The following is a 19,073-nucleotide window of genomic DNA, read 5'->3' as shown; positions in this document are numbered from 1 at the left end:
GAGCTATCTTTGCAGATGAGGCTAATGACACCACCACTGAGGCTTAACAAAGTTGTAACCAGAGAGTTGTCGGTTTATGTCCAGCCTGGTGTCTTCAACAAATACAACACTTGGTGCCCATTACCAAAGCAGGGAAAGCCCATATGCTCCACTGGAGCTGCTCAATGACCATGACGTCAAATTACAGAACTAGTGTTATGTAATTTATTATGCATAAGTAAACAGTTAAACGAAAAGCTTCATGCCTATGTTTTTGTCATCAGGACATCAGGAATTATTTTTCTCCTAATAAGGTCCTCCATGTCCAGTTCACTTTTCTTCACACAATGGTTCCTTGTTTTGTGTGTGTGTGTGTGTGTGTGTGTGTGTGTGTGTGTGTGTGTGTGTGTGTGTCTAGCAGATTATTTGGTGTGTTGATATATAGTCCCTTCCCTGCATACATACTGATGTAAGTATAGAAGTGTATTTGTATGCCCCAGCTATTCCTGCTATTGTTGCTAGATGCATGATGTCATAGCCTAACTCTCACCCCATTGGCTCTCTCTCTCTCTGCCTCTTTCTCTCTCTTTGCCTATTTCAGATCGTGTGGCAAGCCGAAGAGAGAGCTGAAGCAAAGGTGGAGAGGCGGTGGGGCTTTCTTTCCCACCATCCATAGCTCTTCCTTTGGCCCTGTGGAAGTTCTCATCCGCACCACTGCACTGAAACAAATTCATCACTCTTTCTTCTCTTTCCATGCTGTCACAACATTCCATTTTGCTCGATGAATAGATCAGTGGAACCTAAGCACTACAATCCAGTAGAGACTTCTCAGTAAGAACCAGTGAAATTAGCTGTTTAGGTTGTACAGCTGCTAACAGAGATCATCCTAGTCAGGCCATGCAGTGGTATATTTGAATACAGCACTTTACCAGCCGTCCCGCAGCCCAGAGTCTGGCTCAGTCCCACAGGGTTCCACAAGCAATGAGGAGGGCCAGGGGGCTTATCTCTTTCTAGAATTTCTCTTCTCCACCTTGTGTCTTCATGTTTTGGGGGTCCCCTGGTGCCCCCACCCTCTGTCAACCCCCCTGCACCTGCTGCCACCACGGCCGGCCACCCCAGTCGCCTCGTTGCCATGCCGACAGAGACACTGGCTCCAGCCCTGCCAGATAGCAAGGCCGCTGGCCCCGCAGCACCCTTCAGTTCCACTGTACCCCTGCGCATCCTCAATAAGGGCCCTGACTACTTCAGGAGACAGGTACTGTTGCAATACCCTGTGAAATAAGCTGTGTATATGTGTGTGTCAGTATTACAGTGTATAAATGTTTATGTTTAGCTGTCTAGTGTTGAGAATAAAAGTAATAATGTTATATCTTATCTTAAACCAAAAACTGAACATTTTAGTCTATTTTTAGTCAACTAATTGTTAGTGAGATTGCAGACATATCTACAATATCAACAAAAGAGCATGAAATCATATACAGACAAGCAGAAAAGAGTATGAAGCAGCTGCAATGTCATCGACACGCCCATTTCCTCGCTGTGATTTGTCGGGACAGTGACTTGTTCTGTTCACACATTGGGCCCAATCTGACAGTGCTCATAGTACATTGTACTAGGGAGCTGGCAAGTCATTTTTTAGCCCTTAGTGGTAATCTGGGACTGGGTTACAGACTGTATTTATGTTATATTTGGAAACTTCCATTTACATTAATTTGGGAAGAAAATATGTTTGCATACAACACAAGCTATATAATAGACAACTTCTGGCCAACATATTTTATTCAAGCCCCAAATCTTCCACATAAAATGCTGTTTTTTAATAACCAGTAAATATTGGGAAAAGATTATATTTAGCTGCATGAAGCCATTCAAAATCAAGAAGACCTGACTATCAAATGTGTGTAGCATTTATATTTTGTGTGCTTGAGCACTGACAGCAAGTCAGACACTCCAAATGTGCAGGACAGTGCGAAGATTCAATGAGGACAATGTGCGAAACAATGCTGAGGATAGAGGTCAGAGGAGTTTATCATCCTAATTGTCGTAGTGAAGAAGTCTCTTTGAAGGTTTTTCCATGGGCCAGGGGCCATCAGCTTTAGCTGTGATGAATTTTCCACTACGACGTCACAGCAAGGGGATAGCCTGCTGCCGCTTTACGTTAGAGCTTTCCATTGGCGAAGCAGCAAGTTGCTTTTATTGTGAAGTTATCAGAAATGCAGTGTTTTGTCATCATGTTAGCTGAGCTTCATTTGTAGTGCTACTCCTCATAAAAAGAAGTCTAATCAACCACATATGGACATATTCTGCACTGTTTGGTCAACGGCTCAGTTTCAAATACATCACTGGTTGTCTTAATAATCGCTTCAATCGCTTGACAGTCTTATCTGGAATTATTTGCCTGGGCAAAAAAAAAAAAAATGGTTTTGCTCCAATCCAGATACACAGGGATAAGCAGATATTGTAGGATATGTGTATATAGACAATTGTGTGAGTGTGACATGTTATCAACATGTGCTTTTTTATTCTGTTACCCAGGTGGAACCTAACCCAAAGCGCCTCAGTGCTGTTGAGAGACTAGAGGCTGACAAAGCCAAGTATGTCAAGAGTCAGGAAGTTATCAACGCCAAACAGGAGCCAATCAAACCACCCGTGCTGGCCAAGCCTCCTGTTGGTCACACCCTCCTGTCCAAGAGAGGCCCTGGGATTAGTGGAGGAGGAACTGGAGGCGGGATACCTTTCAAAGCATCCAATAACAACGCCAAGTCTGACACATGTGCAACAAGCAGCGGCAGCAGCAAACGGGAGAATTTAAACCTGGAGATCCTAAAAAATCTCCTAAACTCATCCTCCTCTTCAGGAGCAGGATCTGAAGGACTAGGAGGTGGAGCTAAGAGTGCTGTGCTGATGAGGTCATCGGGTGGAATGGCCAGGAGTTGGACACCATCAGGGTAAACTAATGTGTCATGCTAAGCTGTGTGTTGACGTGTCTTCTGTAAATTACTGTTACATTTAAGCAATGATTATAGGAATAGGAATTTAAATATATTTTAGACACAGACCTGTGGATGGTAATAAGACAGTACAATTATGTTGCACTATTTTCAGCAGAATAACAAAAGTAAACTACTAAAGTTCATGGATTGTAGATTTGGACAGCCCTTCGCACTTGCAGACAACCGTGCTTCTTAAAGAGTAACTTAATACTAAATCCACATTTATGAGTTAGTAAATTTTATGTACAGTCACCTTTTTTACTGTTTGATACTGGTCCCAGTCTACAAATTCATTCATGGCAAGAGTGGTTCTTTGCTTTTATAAAGTGAAAACCAAATAATTCTGCCCCGTAAACAAAACTGAAAAAGTATTAGGTTGCCTTTTAATATACACCCACAAATTACATTGCGGATCATATTCACTTCAAGTTCACTACTACTCCTTGTAAGCAAATATTTTACAGTGTTGATCAGTGTACAGTTCCTGGGGGAAATTTACATCCAGCTTACTACTCATTCACATCCACTCCTCTGTCACTCTCCACTGCCTCTGCCACAATCTGCTAAGCCTTTCTAAGCTAAGCTACCAGTTCATACAAGTATGGCTCTGAACCGCCACCTGGACCTCCAGTGAAGGTGGAGACTTGAAGGTGTGGACTGGAGTCACTGTCACTGCTTTCAAAGTCTGCCAGTAAAAAAAGATGCTTCGGGTCGTGTGAGTGAAATGTGAGTTGTATTTTGGCTGATATTAACATTAAAACAGGAATGTAAATTGGTTGTATGAAATCTGGATGACCCTGGCTGTATTATATGACTTTAGACTGCTTCTTTACTGATCCCAATTTGGGAAATTATTTTGTTGCAGTAGCAATTAAACCTACAGACGACCACAGAATGTATGCAAGAATTTTTTTTAAAAAGTAATAGTAATAGTATTATAATATATGATACATATCATATAAAATTATATTATAATAATATAATAAAAATACAATATAACTAAGGATATAAACAAGTATTTACATTAAACAATTGTGCAGTTTCAGATGATAAATAAACCTTAAACAGATAAATAAATGTAAATGGTAGATCGTATGTGCAATATTGCAGTAGTGCAGATAATATGTAAAATATTGGGTTTGTGAGGTTGGTGGATTACCTGTTTAAGTTGCTATTGTACAGTGTGATGGCTCGTGGCAGGACTGATTTCCTGAAGCGTTCCTTGTGACAGCGGAGCTGAAGCAGTCTGTTGGAGAAGGAACTCCACTGTCTGTCCACGAGGTGGCGAAGAGGATGTTCAGGGTTATCCATGATGGATAACAGTCTGTCCAGTGTCCTCCTCTCCCTTACGTCCTCAACAGTGTGTAGTTTGCAGCCAATAAAGGAGCCGGCCTCCCTGATCAGTTTGTTCAGTCTGTTGGTGTCGCTGGCTCTGATGCTGCTCCCCCAGCACACTGCAGCAAAGAAGAGTGCACTGGCAACAACAGACGATGGGTGAAGTGGGCCAGGACCAGCCTCTCCAGCACCTTCATCATGAGCGATGTAAGGGCGACAGGTTGGTAATCGTTGGGCCCAGATGGAGATTTCTTCTTTGGAACAGGAACCACACAGGACGTCTTGGCTCAGGTTTAAGAGGCGACCCAGGATCATGAGATTCCGTTCTGTTCTGCTGGAGTTTGGCCTCCAGGGACATACTGAGGTGTTAACAACACCAGGCTGTGATCAGCTCTGCCTAGGGGGGAGGGCAGTGGCACTGTATGCATCCTTTTCATTACCATACAATAACTCCAGTGTGGCGTTGTCTCTGATGGGACAGTTGATAAACTGGTTGAAAGTCGGCAGAGTTTTGTCCAAACTATTGTGGGTAAATTCTCCAGTAATGACTACAAATGCATTTGGTTGCTGCGTTTGTAGCTCCGCTATGGTGGAGTGGATGATGTCATGCGTTGCTTCCCCGTCAGCCTTTGGAGGGATGCAGACAGTGATCACGATGGCAGACGTGAACTCCTGAGGCACATCTCCACAGCTAGCAGCTAAATGTCGGCGCTACAGAAACATTCCTGAACAGTAACATGTCTGGGATTACACCACTTCTCATTCACAAGCAGCGCAATCCCTCCTCCCTTCTTCTTACTGCTCCGAGCCACATCTCTATCTGCCCGCACACAGCTGGAGCCGGGTACCTCCACGTTCTGGTCCGGCACGTCTGCATGCAACCACGACTCTGTGAAAGTCATAAGGCTGCATTGTCGGTATTCCCATTGAGTCCTGACTAGCGCTTGTCTGTCTTATTTGCCAAGGACCTCACGTTCCCTGTGATGATCACCGGAACGGACGGTCTGTATCTCCATGCCTTCGCCCTCCGTTTGGCCCCGGCTCTGCAGCCCCGACGTTGTCTTTTCAGCTCGTCCGGGACTACAATCCTCTCTCCGGGCAGCAGTGAGGGTCTGCACAGCACAATCAGCTGCTTGCATGTGTAGACAATGCCCCCACTCCCGTCTGTATGACCCTCCGTTACAAAGAGTGTAAAAAGTAACAGAAAAGCCACCAAAAAAGTTGTAAAATTGCACGTGAACATCATGACACAGTTTCCAAATGAACAAAAGACGAACTAAAACAACAGCTACTGCAACAGGCTGCCACCTAACACAGCGCCATCTTCATCTGATATAGCAGTGCTGCTGTTGTTGTTGTAATCATCATCATTATGTTACTCCAGGATAACTGCAACTGAACAATCATGCTGTTTTGATGTCAAAGCTTTATGACATGGGGCAGGGGGAGACTGGAAGATTATGCACGTTAAAGAAGCTATCCTTTTAAATACGTGTCTGTGAAGGTCCTTAGTCATCCAAGTCATGGTACTTCTAAGTGCTTAAAGAAAGACAAGTGACCTTGCTTGCTTGATTTGTTTCACCTCTCATCCAAAAGGCTTCTTCAGTTCTCTTTCTAGCACGTGGTTAGCATTGTCGAAGGGTCCACTTAAACTAAACCATAATCCTTTCTAAAATCTTACCAAGTAGTTTTGTTGCCCAAACCTAACCAGACTGTAACATAAAACTGAAAATAGAAAAAAAAGAACTGAAAAAAAAAAAAAAGTGAACTGAATCTAAAAATAACAAGTCAACAATATAACCATAAGTTCTAGGGTCTTGTGTTTGATCCAGTCACCCACCATAACCTGCTCCCAATGAGGACTTTGTCGCTTTTTTGATTAGTTGCAGTGATGATCCCAGAGTAACATTATGCTGTAGGAACAACACCAACACTGCGATATGAGATAAACCTTGATGTGTAATTGATATCACGTCCATACATCATGCCTGTCAACAAAACAAAAGTACATACAGAGGAGGTGTACCCCTTTCCAAGACAAATGGACAACTTATTATTTTCCCGTTGAACTAAAAGGCAAACCAGTCTGCCTACAATCAGGGGGAAGCACTCATAGTGATGAAAAAAGCCAATGTCAAGAGTCATTACAATTTGAAAACATGCTAAACTAGATGAGCTGCAAACACAAATGTGCTTAGAAGTTAACACTCCTCGGCCTAGGTTGTAGTGTTGTGGTGAGCAAGCTAATAGCTAAGAAGCTGAGGGAGAATTTGTGAAGAAGTGCCTTGTTGCTGCTGCAGAGCTGCTAGCACCAGAGAAAGTAAAATTGTTCCAAAGTTTCAGGTGTCTCGTAGAATTCATGGAGATGAAAGGAAAACCTGTCGTGGAACTCAGTGATAGCATGGTGGTTCATGGTGGACACCACAAGGTACCTCTCAGAGCTGAACATCAAGCTCCAGTCAGCTCAGCTCTCTGATGTCAAATGCAAAATCATTAGAAGTGAAATTAAGGCTGTAGCAAGTACAACTGGAAAGAGGTAACACTGTGCATATTGCCTGATATGACATCTGAATATGCTGGTGAGTGTGAAAACTCCTTCAGGCCACAAAAGTAGACAAAAGCAATTAAACATATGTGCTTTGCTGCGTGAAGAGGAACCTGATGGCTGATGTGCCTGACAACCTACAGCATGAAATCATTGAGCTGCAAGGCAAAGATCTATTGTGAGCAGTTCTTTTCAAGCCTGACTCTTGCAAAGACTCAGTTTCGCTCAAGATTGACTGATCAAAACCTGGAAAACCATCTGAGAGTAGCATCATCATCCACTCTACCATCTGACATCAGACATCTCGCCAAAGAGAAGCAGTTCCAGTCATCACAGAGGTTAGAGTGATACATATAAGGTCAGTAATTTAGTATATCCAAGGGCCCCACCGAGGAGGGGCCGCAGGGGTCCATGACCACCCTGACACAACTGCCGATCCTCCCCCTCCCCCTCCTTCCATTGTATATGCATAATAAACTTCACAGGTGCACACACATGTGGAGGTCCTATGAAAAGTTTATGACTGAAACACATTCAGCAGAGCTGTGAGGGCAGTGGCATTGGCACCGGGTTGGGAGTCTCACTTGAAATGCATTTTATGAATTTGTGAAGGAGGCATATCCAGTTAAAAAGTTAAAAGGTTGTCCAGTTTGGTGGCACAGTGGTACAGTGACAATACTGTCACCTCACAGCTAGAAGGTCCCGGGTTCGATTCTCGTCTGTGGAGCTGGGGGCGTGTCCTCCACCATGCCTTTGGTGCCTGCTGCTCGAGGAAAGGGGCCTTTCTGTGTGGAGTTTGCATGTTCTCCCCGTGTTCACCTGGGGTACCCTCCATAAAAAAACCCACTAAAAACATGCAAGATCACCACCTGACCAATGGTGACAAAAGGGAACTGGGTCCCCGGGCTCCACCGCTCCTGGCTGCGGAGGAAGGACGGACCAAGGATGGGTCAAATGCGGAGAAATAATTTCACATAAGCATGGCATGTGTGCATGTAGTGCATTGCAATGTTGTGTGGGATAATAAAAATACGTCTCTTCTCTATCTTCTTCTTCGTCAAGTTTCTCTTTATGTCCGCAAGTATGCAAGTGCTGGGAAATATGGATTTCAAATTCAGCCCATGTTCTTGTCCACATTCTCTGAATCAACCATCACACCAGACGTGATTTTGTCTTCCTGCCTTATTGTACTGCATTGAATGTATTTATCTTTCTGTTTTCTGTTCCTAGGATGCCATTAACCTACCGATCTACAATGACACTTAATGAGCAACCAGCAGAATCCGCTCCCAGTCCAAGCACCTCACACTCCCTCCGATCCTTCTCCCATTCGCTGAAGGTCCCTCCAATGAACAGCGGGGGACGTCGCAGTCCTCAACAGGGAGGAAATCTCAACCTTAGCAGACGAGTCTTGGATGAAAGAGGAGGTGAGGGAGGAGTTATCGATCGATCTCGCTCTCCACTACCGCCTCTGCTCACATCCCACTCCTCTTCTGACCTCCTCCGACTGTGCAATGGCAAACCACTCCGCACTGCCCGATCCAGCAGCTCCTCAGCCCCACCTCTCCCTCCAAAACCTAACCCAGCCTCCCTCCCTCCACCTGCACTTTCCTTATCACTGCCTCCCCCTCGTCCAACGCCGTCCCCCTCACTCTGTGACAACACCACCCCTCAGTCACTACCTTGTGATTTTGGAGACCCTTCCAATACTTCAACCGATCCCAATCTGGAGCTTGAGCTTGGTTCATCCGTGGCTCGCCGGTCCTCACTGCACAGATCGAAATCAGATCTGTCAGACCGGTATGCCCGAGCTGGAGCTGATGTGGAACGCTTTTTTAACTACTGCGGCCTTGACCCCGAAGAGCTGGAGTCAGTCGGTCCAGAGAACTTTGCTCGGGCCAACTCAGATATCGTCAGCCTGAACTTCCGATCAGCCTCTATGATCTCCTCTGACTGTGACCGGTCGCGTCGATCCTCCAATGATGGACTGTCAGATGGAGACGAAGACGAGGAAGAGGAGGCTGGGGAGCGTGTTCCATATGGCATCTCAGCTGTGGAGCGAAATGCAAGAGTCATTAAGTGGCTGTATAGCATCAAACAAGCAAGAGAGACGCAAAAAGTTTCACATGTTTAGGACAAGCACTACATTGGATTGGATGTACTCTAAGCTATCAACAAACTGCCCCATGTTTCAGAATTGATCCGTGGGCACAATTTCTCACAGGTTTAGAGACTGAGATCTTGGGGCTGAACTGACAATTTGTCAGAATACATAGATGGATGAATGGATGGATGGAAGAGAAAGCCTGACAAGGGTGAATACAAACTAGGTTAGAAAACAAGCAAAAGTTTGTTAAGAAATTACTGAAGAAGTGAGGAAAAGGACTGTAATCCTTCCAGGTTTAGAGTAACATGAAGACAACATTTAAGTACATAAAGGAATAGAACTTTAACTGTAACATGAATAAAATGTTCAGTCTGGAGAGACAAACAAACACAGGACATTTATGAAAACTAACTAGTTAATTAAATGTTTCTCTATGGACACTGTATAAATTTAGACAGGCAAAGTCTGTCAATTTGCTTGAGCAACAAGAGCAAAATGCACTACAATTGTCCATGGACCAATAAAGTGACTGCCTCGCTTATAGGCCTTTCTCACATGGAACATTTTGGCTTGCCACACATTGGTTTGACTAACATTCCATTTACGTGTAGCCTAGACAGCCAGACATCTGAATCATCACCCCTAATGTGCTCATTCACAGATGTTTCACCAGTTGAATGGAGCTGACTAATCAAGCATTGTAAGTGGGACTATAAATGGGGACATCATCTTCTTAATAGCTTGCTAGCCGTCTTGCTACATCTGTAAAAAAAAATATCAACATGTTGTAAGTAGACTTAACAGAAATAATGACTCCAACTAGGAATCCACATTCACAGTGAGACATGAGCAGGATGATGTGCTATTAAAGCGTTCTCTCCGTTCAGTCCTCAAGACTCCAACCTCTGTTCTGCCATGCCTGTCCTCAGAAGCAGCTGTCCTGTCAGAAGGACGTGTTTTGTATTAGCAACAAGAGCAGCAATATCCTAGATTTCTAATGGTTAAGAATGACTGTGCAATGAATTCCCCCAGCTGGAACACAGGGCATGGCCTGTTGTACTTACAGTGTGAGTCTAAATTTTGAATCTATTACAGATCTAATGTCAGAAATATTCATTTATTTCCCACGATTTAAACTGAAATGTGCTAATTGGTCAGGGCAAAGAAAACCAAAACCCCTAGTCCCATCACCGAAATGAAATTGTTAATTATTATTATTAATTATTGACATACAGTATTTACGTATGTTGGCTTTAGGCTTTTGGCAGTGTTCACACTACCTAACGGGCACCATGGACATTATTAGTTCCATCTGTGTGTTTCTGGTGATGACAAGTCAAAATTTACACTTTGAGAAAGGCCTGTGGGACAGGGTTGATGTCTCAGTTAACAAACTTTAAAAAGGTCCTGACATCTTTGCAAAACAGATGCTGAACTCTATCTGTCAAAAATTAGAAATCATGTTGGAAAGTCAGTGATGCTGGTACACTGTGCAACCATTATGAAGTCAGCTCAGTGCAATTTCTTGATATCTGCTATTGGTGACTGTTAAAGAAATGACTGATCAATACAGCACTAACTAATGGGTCAGAAATATGAGGTCATTAATATATCAAAGTGTTAACGAATACATGTCGAGAAACTCATGAAACACAAATGGTGGTAAGCTAACTTTCACTGAGCATAGCTCCTGTTAAGCTAAATACTATAATCGCTAAATGAAGGCCATGAAAGTATGATGACTGAGTGACAAAGGGCACTGGACTTTCACACAGTGGTTGGACAGACACACACAATATAAAATATAATCTCTTGAACATACTTATCCATACAGCATTAAGGCTACACTATCATATCATTATGCTGATCAACAAAGCTGTTCTGTTCATGTTAACCAACAAAACATTTCATTGCAGAGTTTTAGTGTCCTGTGATAGGACATGGTTATTCAGAGGCTGTTCCTGACATTTATCATTTAAATCATGACTTCTTGTAATTTGAGTGATTTTTCTGGGGCATTAAAATAGTGAAATCTAGCAAAGTGACTAAATGTACAAAACATTCTGCAAGGCTTAATGGATCAGTAATAGCACTGTCTGAGGGTGTCTTTCCTCTCAACCTTTTGTTTCTCAGTTGCGTTTGCCTGTTTAATTAAGTCTTCTTTAGGCCTTTGAGAACTACATCAAAATTGCTCTGGTGGTCTCAGTCAGCTTCCAACCAAACTTTTGTTTATTCGTTTGTGGTACAAACTCAAACCAGACCCACAGGATTTTATGATATGTGGTTTTAGCATGAATACAAAAGATAAACTGCTCTTAGGTTTATACAATCCATATGCACTTTTAACAGGGCCACATAGCATTGGCTATCTATCAAGTGATTTGAGATGTCTGTCACTTTACGCACTCCACATCTGGGAAGACCCATCATGCTGTTTACTTTGTATTCCACTAGGAAAGTGGAAGCTACCCAGCCAGCCTTGTTTAACATTAGCGCTTCCTATTGCACACCACATTTCATATATGTTTACTTCTGTTTTTCTTTTCTATTTTACTGACAAATTGGGTCAGCAGTAACTGATTAACGTTAATTTGCCAAACTAAATGACACTCTTGTCTGGTCACTGTACTCTCAGCATGCTGGTGTCTGTATTATGTACATAAGGTTGTATGTAACAAATTTCCTTGATTGTGTTGTTTTTCTCTTCAAAAATACAGCAGTTGAACAGGGTGTGAGTTTTTACATAAATGATCTAGGTGATCACTTCATGCCATTGTCAGGCAGTTAGCTGTTGGGTTGTCAAGCCGCGTTGTGTCTTTACTTTATGGGTCCAGTTGATGGTAAGTGACCAGACTGTCCAAATTCACAGAAACAGTATTTCATCCCAAGTCATTTGAGTGTAGGCTCATGAAGGCCGGTATTTTCCCTGATCCATCAGAAATCCCTCTTTTCTACCGGTCCATGACATAAGAGGTCCAGTTGTAATCTTGACAAATATTGCTCATTGTTGATTAAATACACAAATCAAATTCTGTAAAGCACAGCATGATCTGATGTTGATCCAAACTTTATTTTCCTCTGTGGGTCCATGTTGCTCTGATGACAGCGGATGACATCACCATAATTGTCTAATGAATGAGTTACCAGTCAGTCCATATAACTTCATGATTACATCTCTTCATTCATAATAAGTGAGAACACCTAACGGGCCACAACTTAAAGACCACCAAGCATTATACATATATTCACACATATTACATTATGTTACTCAGTGAAATCCACTTCCACATGCAAACCTCTGGGACAATTCAAGATTGAAGAACCAGACTATCCTGAGTACTGTGTGTCACATGATTCATGAGTTTTAAAGTATCGAGGTTGCCTTCAACAGAGATAATCATTGGCAATCGGGCATAAAATGAACAACACCTCAAGCATTCAGCAGTAATATTGCAGGACACCAAAACGCTCCCTTCAAAAGAATGTTTGTAAAAATCTGTGAGTGTGTAGACTACAAGGCACTATAAACCTACACTGAAAGCAATACAAATGAAGCTGTCTTTTCACTGTCACAGGACACATTACAGAGCAGTATAGCATAGGAAAATGGAAGGGGGGTTGTGGTCATTTTGTGTCAGCCTTCTCTCCAAATGCCATTTAAGATTTAGGTTTTTGATAGTTGCTTATACTGTAAATCTCATCCTACAACCGCACACACAGAAGACTTAAGCTGCATTTGTGATGAACACCTTGTCAATGCCCTCATTTCTGCTTTCTCACTCTCTACTCTCTGTCTGTCCTGAAAGCCAACCACAGGAAGAAACCTTTTTCTTTACTCTTGTGTGTGCCCTGAAAATGAAGGAGGATGCATCACCAAGTTCACCTCTACCCCTATCCTTCCCATCTGTCTACATGTCTGCAGGTCACTGGCATGTCTCAAGCCCTGAAAGCTTATCGGTGTGATTGTAGCATCTCAGTCAGTGTCTACAAACTGTCAGTGTGTCTGTCTGCCTCACCACCTCCCTTCACCTCACCTTCAATCTGTGGTGCAGGTCAGCTTCAGTGTGTCCAACAACAGCAACAACCCAGCTGGGCTTACTTCACTTCTCAGCACAAGATACTGCATAAGGCAGAACACAGCTTTGGTGATATTTGGGGTATGGAAGCATCAACATCTTATTCAACTTTGGTCTCTTTAATTTTGACAGTATATAGTTAGGGAGGCATATGCTGAGAATCTACAGTGAAGGTGGAAACCTGCCAAAGCCTGTAGATACAGGTTTGCTGCCCATTTACACTTGAGTCAGTCAGAACTCACCATTGAAACCAAAAGTGATCAAAACTCCTTGAATGATCATTTTTGGCATGCAAAGCTAAAACTCCTTGAGATTAAAGTATAGGTTAGTAGAGTTAAGGCCATGTCAGAATACATCCTAAACTTCAGGGGTTAATATAAAGCTTCATTAGTCTGCATGAGCAACATCATTGTATTAATCATTGTCCTAGAAGGGGAGAGGGTTGTTTAACAAGCAAACGTACTGAAAAGCTACTAAAGGGAAAGTCACTTTGAAACATACTTACTTGATCCTACTAGTTGAGCCTTAATGTTAACTTTAGCTGAACTTTAGAATCCACGAGACTGTGTATTTTGTCCCTTACAGTGTAGTCACACCACTAAGGTTATCATTTCCTACTGACAGGGGGAAATAATTATATTGACCATTGTATTAAGCCAACTTGAACAAAAAAATCCACACCTGTCCTTTAAAAACACTGTAAACATCCAATTGAAATAGTTGTGAAATTCACATTCAGTTGTAGTTATACTCCTGAAAGGTTGTCAGCATGGCTGAGGATCACGCATTGCCATATCTTGGATACACAGTGATCACCGAGCAGTGAAGCTGGCTTGCTTAAATGAGAGAACAATCATACATGTTGGAGCAAAATTATTGGAGTTGTGGGAAGCTTTACGTTTGATGCATCCCTTCCTAATTTTGACTGAAGTGCAAGTGAGCCCAGCTGGGACAAACACCCTTCCCTCATCTCCTTGCTTTGACCTCAGGGCTGTGCTAGCATGTTCCTATCCAGGACCCTGATCTGTCATTTCCATGTGTCTTCCCAGTGACCTCCCCTTTGGAACCGAGGAAAACCTGTTGCTTATTGCCGTCAGCATTAACAAAGACAATATTGTACTGTTCTGGCAGCGTCATCATACTTCAGTTTGACCTCTGTCTACATGGTGTGTGTGTGTGTGTGTGTGTGTGTGTGTGTGTGTGTGTGTGTGTGTGTGTGTGTGTGTGTGTGTGTGTGTGTGTGTGTGTGTTTTTAATTGTTGGATTGACAGATAGAGTTCTTCTGTGGTAATCGCTTTGTTTTCCTTTTTCTTCTGTGTAAATGCTGTAACAAAAAAATGTATATATATTTGATTTAAAAAGCAATGTGCTGGATTTCAGTTTTTCTCTTTCTGAAGGTTTATGTGTTTCAAAAGATTCTGAACAAAAAAGTGCTGTTTTGTTCCCTGCCCTTGCTACAGAGCCGCCTGATCAAACAGGGCAGAATCATTTCAGAGACTTAGTGTTGACTGTTTTTTGACGTGGAAACTGTTATATTTTGCTTGATTGGAAAACACGTGTTCATGTTTAGTTTCTTTTGATTATTTCAATAAATGGCTTCTTTTGCCATGTCTTTTCGCTGATGTTCATTCAAGTGTTAATCCCTTAAAGTGAGACTGTGTAACTTCTGCTGAACATCAACCACCCCAAGTGGCAATTACATGATGGTGACAGGCTAAATTTCCCTTTATTTCCAAAGGTTCTCTTGACTCAAGCTGTATCCACTAGTGTACCCTCCAGATTTACATACTGAGCCCTCCGCAACTGGTTTCATTGTCACCATGTTAAGGGCTGTGATTGGATGAAATGCATTATTTGATGGGACTTGAGACCTTAAGTGTCTCCATGGAGATGGTTTGAAATTTCTGAACTTGTAACACCTATCAAAGTATTTTTCTGAATGAGCCTTAAAGGTATTAATATTGACAACTTATTTCCATTTATGTGCCTATTTTGCAGCTTTCAGTGGAAAGAGTGGGGCACCATCTCCATTTCTCTCACAGTTTTTCTCAATTGCTTTTTATTTATGAATTTATTTTCAGGGTAATGCGCACTGATCAACATCTGTTTTAATGTGCTACTCCTATTCCTTGTCAAGATGTTAAATTGACCATTAAAATAACAAGAAAACATAACACGTAAAACTACAGCAGGAGAAAGCAAAATATGAATCACCTGAGACGGTATCATGCAAACCTGCACATACAATACAGGCAATTGATCCAAAACAATGTTTAGCAGATGATCAACACAGGCAGCTAATTCATGACAGCATAAAATGACATCACGTAACAGAAGACAGAGGTAAAAGAGAAGGGACACAGTCTGACGAACACAGACGTACAGTACGGACAGACAAGGCAAGAATGCAATGACGTGGTGTGATGGCAGTTCTGGTTGTTTTTAAGCAAGTTCCATGATTATATGCAAAGGAACATTAAGAGTGCTTATATTGTACATTTAATTGAAGGGTGCTCCAACTTTTGCTGTATAGACTGTCTTGCTTAAAGATGTGTTCCTCCTTGGGACAACTATGTCTTCTCTTATTTTTGATATGATGAATCTATCCTCGACATTTTTTCTTCCCAGCGAAGACAACCTTCTCTGAGAACATACTTTGCAGTAACTGAGACCTGGAGAGCTTGTTCACATAAATATAGTTGAGGCCTTATTATTGTGTCAGTCATAGGAGACTGAGGACACTTCACACTGGACTTCAGGCAACTTGGATTCTTTGCCTCTCCACTCTTCCTCCAGACTCTGGGACCTTGACTTCCAAATGAAATACAAAATTTACTTTCATCTGAAAAGAGGACCGCGGACCACTGAGCAATGGTGCAGTTCTTCTTCTCCTTAGTCCAGACGGGAGGGATGCTTCTCAGAACGTCTCTGGTTCAGGAGTGGCTTGACACTTGGAATGCGACACTTGTAGTCCATTTCGAGGACACGTCTGTGTGTGGTGGCTCTTGATGCACTGTCTCCAGCCTCAGTCCACTCCTTGTGAAGCTCCCCCACATTCTTGAATCAGCTTTGCTTGACAGTCTTCTCAAGACTGTGGCCATCCCTGTTGCTTGTGCACATTTTCCTACCACACTTCGCCCTTCCAGTCAACTTTCCATGAATATGCTTTGATACAGCGCTCTTTGAACAGCCAGCCCTTTCAGCAGTGATCCTCTGTGGCTTACCCTCCTTGTGGAGGGTGTCAGTTTTTTTGAGCTGTAGGCCCTAATTATCAAAATTAAAATCAACAAATGCTTTAGTTTCACATTTTAGTTTACATGTAATGAGTCTACAATATATACACTTTTCACTTTCTGAAATAACTGACAAAAAATATTGAACTTTTCCATGATATTCTAATTTTTTAAGATGCACCTTTATATATACAGTGCTGCTTGAAAGTATGTGAAAACTGCTCAACCCCTTGAGCAGTTTAGATGTTTCTGTTGTTTTACCATGATTTTCTTATTTTATCATCACCAGTTTTTATGTATGAAATGTCAGATATATGTTTATCAATCGCATGTACTTGATTAGTGGGACTTGTTTAAGTAGCCAAAAAATGTATGTGCAAAAAAGTAAGTGAACCCCCAGCTGCATTGGTTAAGTCAAGCAGGTAACAGACTCAGGTGAAACACATTTGAGTGTTTAATTAATCATTTAAGCAGAGCAATGAAATGAGACATCCTTGGGAAAGGGTTTGGCCTGCACTAATAAAAAGAGAGAGGAAACTGACCAAACCACCGTCACCGCCTTCAACATGACAGCAACTCTGCATAGAAGTGCCCATTAAAACTGTCACCCAGAAGCACCAGAAAAATAATAAATCAAGAAAAGGCCAACCCACACATCACCTCTAGAAAATTGCAGACCTCTCTTGTAACATCTGGGACAAATGTGCATGCGTCTACAATCAGACGAAAATTGAATAGCCATGACATTAATGGGAGGGTTGCTAGAAGGAAGCCTCTGCTCTCAAAAAAGAACAAAGCTGCCCATTTCAACTTTGCCGGACAGCACTTGGACAAACTAGAGTCCTTCTGGAAGTCCATTCTTAGGACAGACGAGTCTAAAATAGAATTATTTAGTCACAATCAAAACCACCATGTTTGTAGAAACACCAACACTGCATATGAAGAGAAGAACTTCCTCCCAACAGTGAAGCATGGTGGTGGAAATGTGAAGGTCTGGGGCTGATTTTCTGCTTCTGGACCTTGACGACTCTATATTATCCAAGGAACCAAGAATTCTCGGGTATATCAACAAATTCTTGACCAGAATCTCCTGCCATCAGTCAGGGAGTTAAAGCTGGGATGAAAATGATTTATGCAACAAGACAATGACCCAAGCATTCCAGCGAAACTACATAGGAATGGCTTCAGAGAAAGAGGATTCGTATTCTGGATTGGCCCAGTCAAAGTCCAGGCCTTAATCCAGTTGAAATGTTGTGGCGAGACCTGAAGAAGTTGGTACATACCAGATGTCCCTCCAGTCTCTCTCAACTAGCTGAGTTCTGCAAGGAGGCGTGGGCAAAAACCCCCATAAGCATTGTGAGAGACTGGTTAGTAGTTACAAAAGACGTTCGGTTGAAGTAATGGCTGCAGAAGGAGGAGCCACAAGCTTCTAATAAAAGGATTCACATACTTCTGCACATTTTAATTTTTCAGTTTCAGTTTTTTGCAGCACAGGAATAGGTAACAGCTCCAACCCAGGGGTTGGAGAGACATCAGACTCCGGAACTGGGATGCTGGGCCCCCTGCTGGACCCCCTGAAGTTTGCCTACCAGTTAAACAGGTCGGTGGATAATATGGTCAACACGGGGCTGCGCTACATTCTGCAACAGCTCGACTCCCCAGGGACATACAAGGTTTGTAGACTGTTCAACACTATCATAAGTCCTCTACTACCTCTACTGAAAACTCACCCAGCTGAATCACAAATTTCCTGACAGACAGGAGGCAGCAGGGAAGGCTGGGTAAAATGACATCCAACACCTGAACCATCAGCACTGGGACCCCAAAGGGAGGTGTGCTCTCCCCTCTGCTCTTCTCCTATATGAGCAGCTGCTCCTCAGGAGAGCCATTTGTTAAATTCCTGAGGTTTGCAGACAAGGCAACGATCATATGTCTCATCTGGGAAGGTGATAGTCTGCATACAGATGGAGGTGGGACACACGTCAGAAGCAAACACTTCCTGTCACTCCTGGCCTAAGGAAGACAAAAAGAAACAGCTGAATGACTGAAAGCGCTCTAACATTGATATAACCTGCTTTATTTTCCATCTGTGCCTTCACTAAATACCACCCTGAATTCCAGTGTGGTCTCAAAACATATATACTTTATATATTGTCCATACTTTATATAGCCATCCACCCGCTTCAAGTGTATCAGTTATAATTTTATTTCTGTGCATTGGTCCTCTGTATTTTTTATTGGTGATGTTTCTGTCTCATTCCTGTCTTATTTATTCTTTTTAATTACATGTCCTAGATACAAATGCACAATTTGAAGTTTTTGAGTCTGTTTTCCAGTTTGCAGAAACACTTGTAGACATTGTATGTTGTTGATCACTGGTGCCATCTCTGTGTATTGTTTATATTCTCGGATAACTAATTTCTTTGTTCAACTTTGTTGTCCTTGATTTTTAGCTCTATGTCAATTTCTGTCATCCTATTCTCATTGGAACTGCTCGTAACACAGAGCCATGATAGCAGTCGCATAGCTCGTGTGTGTGGCTGCTGTGTGGTGCTGGACTGTCCTCCTCACTGTCTTCAGCTCTGCCTCAGCTGCAGCTGGAATGTGACATCTAGCGTTTAAAAAGACAAACAACACGTTAAGAACAACGACACAACCGACATTTCAATTAAATACATGTTACGAGAAGATTTTTTTTTTTTAGCATTTGATAATCTTTTATATTTTAAAGTCATTCCGTATAATTTTGTTTTTTGAAAAATATAAGAACTTTAAAAGGTGACGTCAGTTGTCACGTGTGTGACG

At 42.3% G+C, this 19,073-nt stretch overlaps 1 protein-coding gene across 1 annotated transcript in view; it reads left to right on the top strand.

Annotated features, from left to right (window-relative positions):
* Positions 1-14,651, top strand: part of fam110b (family with sequence similarity 110 member B) — a 65,858-nt gene extending 51,207 nt beyond the window's left edge. The window contains exons 3-5 of the mRNA XM_070974231.1: positions 581-1,234; positions 2,515-2,927; positions 8,083-14,651. Coding sequence (XP_070830332.1) covers positions 1,112-1,234; positions 2,515-2,927; positions 8,083-8,986 — 1,440 coding nt within the window. The 5' untranslated portion in view covers positions 581-1,111 and the 3' untranslated portion in view covers positions 8,987-14,651. The remainder of the gene's footprint in view (positions 1-580; positions 1,235-2,514; positions 2,928-8,082) is intronic.
* The last annotated feature ends 4,422 nt before the right edge of the window (positions 14,652-19,073 follow it).

The sequence above is a fragment of the Chaetodon trifascialis genome, chromosome 11 (assembly GCF_039877785.1).
Source record: "Chaetodon trifascialis isolate fChaTrf1 chromosome 11, fChaTrf1.hap1, whole genome shotgun sequence".
Lineage (NCBI taxonomy): Eukaryota > Metazoa > Chordata > Actinopteri > Chaetodontiformes > Chaetodontidae > Chaetodon > Chaetodon trifascialis.
This window is presented reverse-complemented; position numbering and strand designations above follow the sequence as displayed.